The sequence below is a fragment of the Agrilus planipennis genome, unplaced genomic scaffold (assembly GCF_000699045.2).
Source record: "Agrilus planipennis isolate EAB-ADULT unplaced genomic scaffold, Apla_2.0 scaffold22, whole genome shotgun sequence".
NCBI classification, from domain to species: Eukaryota; Metazoa; Arthropoda; class Insecta; order Coleoptera; family Buprestidae; genus Agrilus; species Agrilus planipennis.
Window position 1 is genome coordinate 1 of NW_020438874.1, and position 11,405 is coordinate 11,405.

Here is an 11,405-nt window from a genome sequence, read left to right on the forward strand (position 1 = left end):
CCACAACATCCGATTGAATGGTCCGATATCGATGGGAGTGGTATTAAAATTTTATAGAGGTCCTGTGCTCTGCGTGGATTACAAAAGCGCCTACCTACGATTTTGCGTTTAAAAGTTATAACTGTCGAAAGCTTTGACTTTGTATTATCTTTGAAATCGAGAATTAAAGGTTTAGGAGAACATATCTGGCGAATTAGTTCAGATAGCGAAAAATTTCTTTCACCAACGGTTGACCCGTACCACCGCGAACAGAAGAATTTTAGTTTCAAATGAAAATAAGAGATAAAAATGATTGTAAATTTTAATCAACGTTGAATGCAACCGCAGTTATCCAACGACGTTCGCACTGAAACGGGAAATTCGTCTGTGAAAGAATTTTTCCGAACTTTCGAAAATCATTTTCATTAAAACGCTTATTACTTCTCGGCTCCCTGCCGAACTTATGTCACACAAATTTTAATATGACCGAACCACAGGAAAAACAACAAAATTTTTTGCTTTCGAATTTGAAAATTTATTAGTAAAGACCAGAACTTCATACATTTTCATCAAACTACATGTCTTCTAACGACGCCCTGCCCCACTTATATCACACAAATTTAAATTGGTTTTAACCACTACTATAAAGGGCGAAATTTGCACGTTATAATCAGAAGATTTGATAATAAAAGCCGGAAATTATGAATCATTTACTTTGCTGAAACGTATTTTCATCAAAACACATGTCTATTGACAATACCTCCCGCGGCTAAAATCAATTAGAAATTTGAATTGGTTTAAGATAGTGAAGCTAATGTACAAAACTAAACAATATTAAATGTCTTTAGAAAAAGTATTTGTGTATTTGTTTAATAATTATGATTGGAAAGCAGACTTCGTCTTGAAAGCTAATAAATCTCAACTTGCACATTTATAAAAATCAATGTAACAAATTGGCAAGTAAAAACCAGTTTTTTTAGTTTAATTTTTTACTTAAAGTTCGTTTTAATCATCGAGAAACAAATCTCAATTTATCAAAACATAAATCAAGTTATGATTCAATAAATACAAATTTAAAAAGCACATTTAACAAAATATAAAAAACTTACAAAAAAATTCCATCTATAATTTTCTCACAAAGGACTGTTACGAAGAACCATTTTAAGTAATTAGAAGATTAAAATGTTGGAATAAATGGAGTTGTTAGATACGATTTGCGGAATGTATCTGATCTGGCAGCTGAGTCATTCAGTAGTATCTAATAAAAAAGAACGGAAGATTACAAAACAAAGGAATGAACATTTGTTAATTAAACAAACATACTTCAAGAGTATCAATTATTTCTAAGCCCTTTTGGTTTGCTTTTAAAAATTAATTGTTTACTTCTATATCATACGAGTCCTTGAATTTTTAAAGACTCATCTAAATAAAAAGAAGGAAAGATACAATCGCAGATATAATTTCATTTATACTAAATTACTGTACTAAATTTTAATTTTCTGTATCTTTAGTTGTTCTTAAATACAACGCTTTCTTTATAATCTTGTTTTAAAAAAAAAATAAAACACTTTTCTAAATGGAGTAAATAAAAGTGTAATGATGGCAACAAGTGTTAAATACTCGTAATAAACAAAATAAAATAATTTACCTTAACATCACAAGCCCAAATTTTATAATTCAGCCATTTCTACTTAAAACGTTTACACCAAGCGAAACTACAACACTCGTAATCGCATGTCACGATATAACATTCTCAAATTTAAGTCAAAAAGTAGATAAATAATAAGAATAATGTAGACAAATAAGAAGTTATCATTTACATCATGTGACTAACCTGCGCCATACCCAAATGGAAATGTTTTGAAAGTTAAAAGCATATACAGGGCTTGAATTTTTAACGTAAATACTGAAAAAAATAATTGAAACTTTTCATTTAACCATTTTACAAATCTCTAAGGGAAGGGCTTCTAATTTATCAACTTTTTAAGTAAATTTTAATGTTTTCTCCGTGTATTCTGCTGAATTGCAGCTTTTCATATTTCATTAACATTGTGATCTTAACACGGAATGTTAAAAAAAAATTAACGTAATATGTAAGAACTGCAATAATTAGTAAATGAACATCAAGAAAATTAGATACTATAAATAGTTCAGTAATATATTTATGTAAAGTAAAAATCGCGAACCATATACCTACATAACATTTTGTAAATCATAAAAAGAAAAACTTTATTTATTTTTACTTACTTTCTTATGTGACTCGCTTCATTATTGGGTAATTATCCTATGAGGTTTTCCTTTTAAAATAGAAATGTGCCATTTGATTCGATCACCAATCGTAAAACCGATTAATAAATCACAAAATAATTAGAAAGACACGATCCTTATCACTTCATCAGTTATCATTATCAACTTTGTGCCGTTCTAAACCATGAAAATGATGCCCTTGATGTTTGGTTCATTTTATATCAGGAATGTACACTTTGCTAACACCTGATAATATTACAAGAGCGCAAGGGAAATAAAAGCACTACCAAAAGCGGGAGCTTAATTACTTCTGACAGTGGTCGTTTGCGCGGATCTGTCCATCTGGTCATAAGCAGATGATCACGCCCCTTTTGTTTTTAATACGTCTCTCATCGTTATCGTTTTAGGAGACTTTTTATATGTATATTACGTATTATTAATTATGTATATAATATAATATATATAAACGCACCGCAATAAAATATTGTCCTTAATACAAAACTCCCATTTCAATTTTAATTAAAATGTTTACCAATTAAAAATTACTGTTACAAGAAATTTGTACAGATAACAAATTAGGTGAAGAAGTTGTAGTATTAATTATTAACGTATAATCATAATCATGACATCTAATTGGAAACATACAACTCAACTTTAAATTTATTGCTTATTACCCTTCCTGAAGACATTCATAACTTTGCGAATAGAATTAATTAAATGTTAAAAACCATTCTGTAGATACTGCAGACTATTACGAACTAAACTGGTCACGAATTTTTCTGATCAGCCAAACCGAAAAATAACGTACATTTCAATATACATGTACAGTGGCGGACTAAGGCTAAAACGGGCCCGGGCCTATTTTTCAGTCATAACACTGGCCTAATGTGGATCTTAAAAAAAAATGTATTCTGGCAATTACTGAGAATGATCTTCACCGCTACTATTGCTTATTGGAAGAGTTAAATAAATTCTCAGAAATATGGTTAAATTAGGGAATGTTCCAATAATACTATTTTCCTAAATAAATGACCACATGGATACATGTGAAATAATATTTTCTTTACTTATAAAAGTCTTAAATTGTAAAGTTCATTTTTTAGTTCAGCTAGGTTTAAATCTTGTTCATCACATTTTAATTCCTCTATTGAAGAGTCAGTATCATTAAAATTTTGTTTTGAATTTATTGCTAATAGATTTATATCCCTCAGATCTTTTTTTAATTATCTTCGTAGAACATCCTTCAAACGAGATAAGTCGTCACGTCATAAAAAAGTCTGAAGAAATAACAACACGAAAATAAGTATACAATATGAATGAGTATAAAGCAGATGGTATCATAACTGTCCCCTTACCCCGCTAACACTTTGAAGAATAAACGACAAACAATCGTCACAGCAGACAATGATTTACAAAAATATTTCGACCATTACATTCAAATGGACTCATCATTATTTTATAATATTCATTTTTACTGCGTTAATTTTACGTAAAAGTTAAAGTTAAATGTTGTTCTTTAATTTTATAGCATATATGAATAAAAATAAATGAAAATTTATAAACGTAAACTCAAAAAATTGCTGTCACTAACTCATTTACATTTCACTATCCAATTGTAATGCTGAAAGAAAAGCTGCACAGCACCTGTACAAAAAATCTGATTAATTAAAAAAGCGCATCTACTTTTTCGCCACTTTAAAGCAATATTTTGAAAAGTTTAAAGTATGTGAAATATGTAAAAAAGTACGTAGAATCGTGTGGTGCCAATAGATTTTAGGTTCCACTGGAAGTTAAAACGGTACGACATTTGCGTTGATAAAATTATATAAAAATGTCCAACATAAAAAAGCGCATCTACTTTTTCGCCACTTTAAAGCAATATTTTGAAAAGTTTAAAGTATGTGAAATATGTAATGAGGTACATAGAATCTCGGGGTGCCAAAAGATTTTAGATTTGACCTGAACTTAAAACGGTACGACGTGTGCGTTAATAAAAATTATATGAAAATGTCCAACATAAAAAAGCGCACCTAAATTTTCGCCAGTTTAAAACAATGTTTTGAAAAGTTTAAAGCATGTGAAATACGTAAAAAAGTACGTAGAATCTTGTGGTGCCAATAGATTTTAGGTTCCACTTGAAGTTAAAACGGTACGACATTTGCGTTGATGAAATTATATAAAAATGTCTAGCATAAAAAAGCGCACCTAAATTTTCGCCAATTTAGAGCAATATTTTGAAAAGTTAAAAGCATGTAAAATATGTGAAAAGGTACGTAGAATCTTGTGGTGCCAAAAGATTTCAGATTCAACATGTAGTTAAAACGGTACGACGAATGCGCTGATAAAATTACATAAAAATGTCCAACATAAAAAAGCGCACCTACTTTTTCGCCACAGAAAAGCATTAGTGTGAAAACTTTAAAAGAAGTAAAAGATGTAAAAAAGTACGTAGAATCTTGTGGTGCCAATAGATTTTAGGTTCGACTTGAAGTTAGAACGATACAACGTGTGCGCTAATAAAATTATATGAAAATGTCCAACATAAGAAAGCGAACCTAGATTTTCGCCACCTTAAAGCATAATTTTCAAAACCTTTTTTCTTTATTTTAAATATATATTTCTAAAACACTGCATACGAAAAAAGTGTAAGTATTAATTAGTACTTCAGTTTCTAAAGTACAATTACGATAGTTCAGCAAAAGCTGACGCGTTGTAGGAGATATGTATTTTCTATGGTTAATATACGGTGTTTACTTATCTATGGTGTTTACAAAAGAATCAAATACAAATTGCTGTTATTTATGTAAAGGTGCATTATTTTTTAAAAATTACCTAAACTAATGGCTAAACTAAGTGATGGTGATATTTATGGTACCACATTTTCAATCGAATCAATGAAAATTATAGCAGAAAGCATAGGTATAAGTAATTTGCCTGATGATGCTGCAAAAGAATTGGCTGACGAAGTATCGTACAGAATCAAGCATATTATACAAGATGCTGCTAAAATTATGAATCACTCAAAACGGATTAAATTGGTGCCTAGCGATGTTGATGCTGCTTTAAAAATGAAGAACATAGAGGTGCTTTTTAGCAATTTTTTTCAAATTCACTGTAACCTAACCTATTTTTCAGCCACAATATGGATTTCATTCTGCTGACCCCTTACCGTTTAGATTTGCATCTGGAGGAGGTCGAGAGCTTCATTTTATCGAAGAAAAAGAAGTGGATTTGAATGACCTTATACAAAACTTGAATCCTAAGGCACCCTTAGACGTAACTTTGAGGGCCCATTGGCTGTGTATAGATGGAGTGCAGCCAACTATTCCAGAAAATCCACCTCCTGTAGCAAAGGAAATGCAGAAGGTAAGTTAATTATGTGAAGAAATTAACTTTTCTTATGGATTGTTGCTTGCTTGCAGTTAGAATCAGTTGACCCAATTAATAAAATGAATAAACCTAATAAAGAGACATCTGGAAAACCAACTACGGGTAAACAAAAGCTACGCAATGTAGAAACAGTTCAAATAAAGCAGCTAGCGACACATGAATTATCTGTTGAGCAGCAACTTTATTATAAAGAAATTACAGAAGCTTGTGTTGGTTCAGATGAAGCACGAAGAGCTGTGAGTAAACCTAAAGAGTTTTGGTCTGCTTTTTGCAATATGTATTCCTGCTTTGCAGGAAGCACTACAAAGTTTAGCCTCAGATCCTGGTTTACATGAAATGCTGCCAAGGATGTGTACTTTTATAATTGAGGGCGTTCGAGTTAATGTTGTTCAAAACAATCTTGCTTTGTTAATTTACTTGATGAGAATGGTCAAAGCTCTTTTGGATAATCAATCATTGTTTCTGGAAAAATATGTAAGATTTTTGTTGCTCTAAAGTTTAATTAATTCGATGACTATTTACTTATTTGTGTATTTAGTTGCATGAATTAATTCCGGCTGTAACCACATGTATTGTTTCCAAACAACTGTGTATGAGACCAGAACTGGATAACCACTGGGCTCTGAGAGATTTTGCTTCTCGTTTAATGGCACAAATTTGTAAAAATTTCAACACTAGTACCAACAATATTCAAACCAGAGTTACACGAATGTTTACTAATGCTTTACATCAGGGTGACAAACTTCCCCTTTCCTCTTTGTATGGTGCCATTGAAGGTTTATCAGAATTGGGAACTGAGGTCATCAAGACTTTTATTTTACCTCACATAAAGTCAATAGGTAGGTATATTTTTTAATATAATTCTTGATTTTAGGGTATACACTTATATACACAGTTTTGTTTATTTACTTTACTTATTTAATCAGTTAATTTACACTTACAACAGAAACATTGCTAATATTGTTTGTTTCATATTTCAGGTGCTCGGATAGAAAATCACCTGGAGGGTACCATGGTTTCAAATTTAGATAAAATAGCATCATCTCATGTTAAGCAATTGATTGTAAAAGTGGTCACTCCTATAATCAAGACGTTAAAGAATCCTCCTGACCAATTCGACGATTTTAAAGCAGAATATGGTTATTTAGGATTTTCCTTATATTATTCTGTGGTCAAAGCGCGAACTCAGCCTACTCCAACAACCACTCCATCATCCTCCAATATGACAGCTTCATGTATCACCTCTGTGGGCGCGAACATTTCCAGAAGCATCCCTCAAACTCCAACAATTATTCAGCAGGTAATAATGAAGAATAATTCTAAAGCATTTAGGGATATACTGTGTTCAATATATCCTAATAATCAACATCTTTATATACAGTACCATATTGACACTAATATTGTAACATTAAAGTGATAAAACTTTTTTCATTGCCGCGTCTTCTGGAACATTCACTTACCTCATAATTATTTGATATTTTATGCTTTTACTACAGTATAAATATCGTAATAGATTACAGATAAAACTTTGAAAAAGAAAGAAATTTATAACTTTTTCAATAATTGCACAAAAGGTTTTAAATTAAATTTATTTTCCTTTTCTTCAGCAAACTTCAACACCCAGTCGAACAATCGTTATGAATCAAAGTGGTAGAGTGACAACTCCAACAACCAGTCAAAAAATAGTATTTGTTACCCAACGGTCTCAGACGCAGGTCAATCAACAGCCAACCCAACAGCCCCAACTGCAGGGGTCTCAGAACACTGTAGTGAAAATAATGTCTAACACAAACTCCAACAACCAAGCCCAAAAGATTGTAACTGGCCAACAAAAGCTTGTTGTAGTTGGAATGCCAAATTCTTCGTCTTCTGCTTCAGCCAACGTGCATACTGTAAACACCCAAAGTGGACCAGGAATTCAAGGGACGACACCTAATTCTAGTGGGGGTGTGACTACCACGGTGAATCAAAATAATGTAATAAATCAGTCAGGACAACCACCGTATTCTTTAGTTCAAAAGTCTGTATTTGTACAGCAACCGCAGCCACAGCAACAACAACAACAGAAGCCTAAAGAACAACCCCCTCAAGTTGACGATTTATCCCATCTAGTGTAATATGAAAGTGTAAAAGCTTTTGAAACCCTTAAAATTTGCTACAATGTAGTAATTATCCACAAGATTGTAAATACATAAGTTATTTTTCTTATTGTAATTGACTTTGATAAAGTTAGATGATAGTTGCATAAAGGTATCCTTTATTCATTGGGCTTAAAATAATAAAATGTCCATTTTAATAACTAAATAAATGCATTTTACCTTTTGTTTATTATTTCTTTTCCACAGTCTCCATTTTCTACTAAGTACACATGTGCTTTATTACGTTATAGATTAGATTTTTTTAAGTATTTAAACAAAAAGGTACAGTCCTAATTTAGGGTCGTATTTATTTAAAAGATTCTACAAATCACTGGAAGATCAAACATACTTTACTGTAAAAATATAGATTATCTGTACTTTTTATTAATAGAACGCAGGCAAGTATACACAGCCTCTTTAATCATCGAATTGATTAAAAGTTATGACGAAAATAACAAACTAAATATAATTATTGATATTAAAAAGAAAAACAAAGATGATGTCTATAACTAATTAACAAAATTACACGCCTAATAAAAAAATAATATTACGAATTAAAAGCTCATATCTTTTATGACCTACTTTGTACAAAAATGTTAAGAAAAATAGAGCGCTTCGCGAACTGTTTTTTTTTCTAAACATTTTCACGTGTAAGGTACAAGTCCGCAGAATAGTTTAATTAAAAAAAAAATGGTCTACTTTTAGTTTCTAATACGAAGTACGAGCTGCCACGATATTCTTACAAATTAATTATCGATAATATAATATGTACAATTTCTTAAGTACTAATTTTAAAATACATATTAAAACTATATTAATTAACTTGCAATACTCTTCTGTACAATTCTTTGGATTCAATAAAAACTATTTTATTCATTATTCACTTAATTTACTGCTTTTTAAGGCATCTTCGAGAATCAGTGAAATATAAATGAATATTATTTAAAAAGACGAGAAAGAAAGCAATTACATTCATTGCCCTTATTAGTAATTAAAAAAAAAACGTTTCATTTGTAGAAGTTTACAAAAAGTCGATACCCTGTAGGCCTTTAAAAATATTATTTTTGATTGTCTTGTATTAAACAAAAGGAAATAAAATCACGAAATAGCACAGCAAAAATGACTTTTATCAATTCTGCATTGTAAAAAGTAATCAGTGCCTTTTTTTGCTTACTTACCTCGCAATTTTATTCTGGAACACCAAACTTTTGTTCGTAATTAACTTTAGCGATCTGTTTAAGTTGTTCTGTTGTAGATTTTCCAGTTTCCGCGACCATTTTGGAAAAAACACTCTTGGAATTTTGCAAAAGAATGTAGGGGTGATTAAATTCGACCATGGTGCCGTTATCCATAACTAAAACTTTATCAGAATCCATGATCGTGTTAAGACGATGTGCCACCGTCAAGACCGTACAATCGGCAAACTTTTGGCGTATGGTTTTTTGAATTAATGCATCAGTTCTGTAAACAAAAAAGTTTTGCTTTAATTATTTATCGACTAATATACTATTAAAACAACTAACTGTGGGTCAACATTTGCTGTAGCTTCATCTAACATTAGTATTTTGTTATTTCGAACAATTGCTCGTGCAAGGCAAATAAGTTGTCGTTGTCCCACACTGTAGTTTGCTCCTCTATCCATTACTCTGTTTTCCAATCTGTTGATGATATTCATGGGGTCCTTCAATTCCACCTAAATAAATATTTTTTAGTTTATTAACTCCCATAAAATGTTTTTAATATTTACATCGTTTAGAGCTTTGTATAATAAATCGTCTGGGAACTCTTCAAACGGATCCAAATTGTATCTGAGGGTACCAGAGAATAAGACAGGGTCCTGAGGAATGATTGCTATTTTCGATCTCAGTTCTTGTAAAATGACGTTTTTCGTATCGATGGCATCAATTTCTATTTCACCCTCCACTTTTGCTAATCGGAATAGAGCGGCTATCAAGGAGGATTTTCCTGCACCTGTTCTTCCCACGATTCCAATCTAGGTATCAAGAAAGAAGTATAGTACATAAATTATTTAACTTCAAGATTCGAATTAGGTACCTTTTCTTTTGGCTGAATGGAGATATTAAGATTTTTAAGTACCAATGGACCTGTTTCTACATATTTAAGTCCCATGTTTTTGAAATTTATTTTCCCATTTTGTGGCCATTCCTTGGGCGGTTTTATAGGCTTTTCCGGTTGTTTTTCTGGAGGAATTATTGTGTATTCCAACATCCTTTCGACGGACATTAACATATTTGCCACTTCTGCAGACTGTCTCATCCCCCACTGAACAATCCCAGTAAGGGAGGTTGTTTGAGTTATTGCAAGACCTACTTGGCCCCCCAGAAGTGCTAAAAGAGTACAGTGATTTGAAATTTACGTCCTTAATACTTATAATACTTCCATTAATGGATTGATTAATAATAGCAATGTCTTACTTTCTCCAAAAGTCAGAAAACTGAGGGTTACCAATGTTGTAAATGCGGTGCAAAACAAATCGAGAATGAAACCAAAAGCCGAGCTGACTGCAATGTACATGAACCATGCGCTTGTGTGTAGATCTTGGTGTTTATCAAACTCCTCCTTCAAAATTGTTTGAGCCCCATATGCTCTTATCGTGGTTAGTCCTTGAAGGGTGGCATTGAGATGTGTGAATACTGGACTGCGCGCTAAAAATATCAATTACATTAATGATAGAATTTAACGGATTAAACATGGACAATAACGAAAAATAATAATCTGATTTTAATTGAAAATTGCGTATGAACTTACTTATTCCTTCTAAACGTTTGATATTTTTGGACGATTTCAAAAAAATTGACCTCAAAATCATAAAAATAACGCCAATAATAGCAACAGGAATGAGGAATAAAGGGTTAACAACTGCTACCAGAATTAAGGAACCAGCCATTATTAACAAAATCTGTAAAACGAAATAAACATTCAAAATAAGAAGAAAAATAAAAAAAAATGTTCAGAACAAAAATATTCTAATTTAAGAACTCCACGAACAAAATTACCTGAGATGAATCAAGGATGCATTTCGGTAATAGTTCATCGGCACTCCCAATGTCCTTTGAAAATCGATTTAATATCCTTCCACTAGGATTCGTATCAAAAAATCGCATACTCGCATACACCACACCATCAAACATGGCATGATGAAGATTGGTGCAACTGTTCATAACTAATTTGTAAAACGAGAAGGATCTTACAAGTGCTATCAATAACAAACTGATTATCAGACTGCCGTAAATGTACAAGCAAGTAGACGTTGGAAGTTCTCTTAAGTTGACATTTGCAGAAATTGTAGAATTCCTGTATTCTTCGATATTGGTCCAGTAACTGACGAACCAGTCGACGCCACTGGCTGCCCCTTGGGCTAAAATAAAGAGGGCTATGACGCAGCTAACGGCAAAAACGTTTCCCCCTGCTAACATATATCTAAACAGGAGAGACCCCTTAATTTTGCCCTTTGATGATTCTTCATGTTGCTCTTTCAGTCCGAAATCTTTGGTTTCGGTTTCTTCTTCGTTTTCCTCCTGCAGAATAACGTCCACGATGCTAATTTCACTTCTTGTGCTTGCAATAGACGATGTTCTACTCTGGGATATAGAAAGAAACAAAAAATTATTTACCATATATTTAATATTT

The 11,405-nt window shown here is 31.9% G+C and overlaps 2 protein-coding genes across 2 annotated transcripts; one reads left to right on the plus strand and one right to left on the minus strand.

The window, feature by feature from the left end:
- The first annotated feature begins 4,984 nt into the window (after window positions 1-4,984).
- LOC108732982 (transcription initiation factor TFIID subunit 6) lies at window positions 4,985-7,939 on the plus strand. Its single transcript, XM_018464002.1, has 7 exons — window positions 4,985-5,309; window positions 5,362-5,592; window positions 5,649-5,852; window positions 5,911-6,090; window positions 6,155-6,455; window positions 6,597-6,916; window positions 7,224-7,939. Exons 1-7 carry the CDS (start codon window positions 5,067-5,069, stop codon window positions 7,731-7,733), a joined length of 1,989 nt encoding a protein of 662 aa, XP_018319504.1. The 5' UTR covers window positions 4,985-5,066; the 3' UTR covers window positions 7,734-7,939.
- Window positions 7,940-8,037: 98 nt separating this feature from the next.
- LOC112903983 (multidrug resistance-associated protein 4-like) lies at window positions 8,038-11,392 on the minus strand. Its single transcript, XM_025980419.1, has 7 exons — window positions 10,772-11,392; window positions 10,524-10,674; window positions 10,190-10,420; window positions 9,810-10,102; window positions 9,502-9,747; window positions 9,278-9,447; window positions 8,038-9,215 (listed from the first exon to the last, which is right to left on the minus strand). The coding sequence occupies exons 1-7, from the start codon at window positions 11,390-11,392 to the stop codon at window positions 8,942-8,944; spliced, it is 1,986 nt and encodes a 661-aa protein (XP_025836204.1). The 3' UTR covers window positions 8,038-8,941.
- Window positions 11,393-11,405: the final 13 nt, after the last annotated feature.

Bases quoted from the DNA above. Each gene is read 5' to 3' on its own strand.
- LOC108732982 (XM_018464002.1), top strand. From the start codon at position 5,067: ATGGCTAAACTAAGTGATGGTGATATTTATGGTACCACATTTTCAATC. The intron at 5,310-5,361 runs GTGCTTTTTAGC...CCTATTTTTCAG, and splicing joins TAAAAATGAAGAACATAGAG to CCACAATATGGATTTCATTC. The intron at 5,853-5,910 runs GTGAGTAAACCT...CCTGCTTTGCAG, and splicing joins CAGATGAAGCACGAAGAGCT to GAAGCACTACAAAGTTTAGC.
- LOC112903983 (XM_025980419.1), bottom strand. From the start codon at position 11,392: ATGGTAAATAATTTTTTGTTTCTTTCTATATCCCAGAGTAGAACATCG. The intron at 10,675-10,771 runs GTAATTTTGTTC...TTCGTTTTACAG, and splicing joins GCATCCTTGATTCATCTCAG to ATTTTGTTAATAATGGCTGG. The intron at 9,216-9,277 runs GTTAGTTGTTTT...TTTTGTTTACAG, and splicing joins ACAGCAAATGTTGACCCACA to AACTGATGCATTAATTCAAA.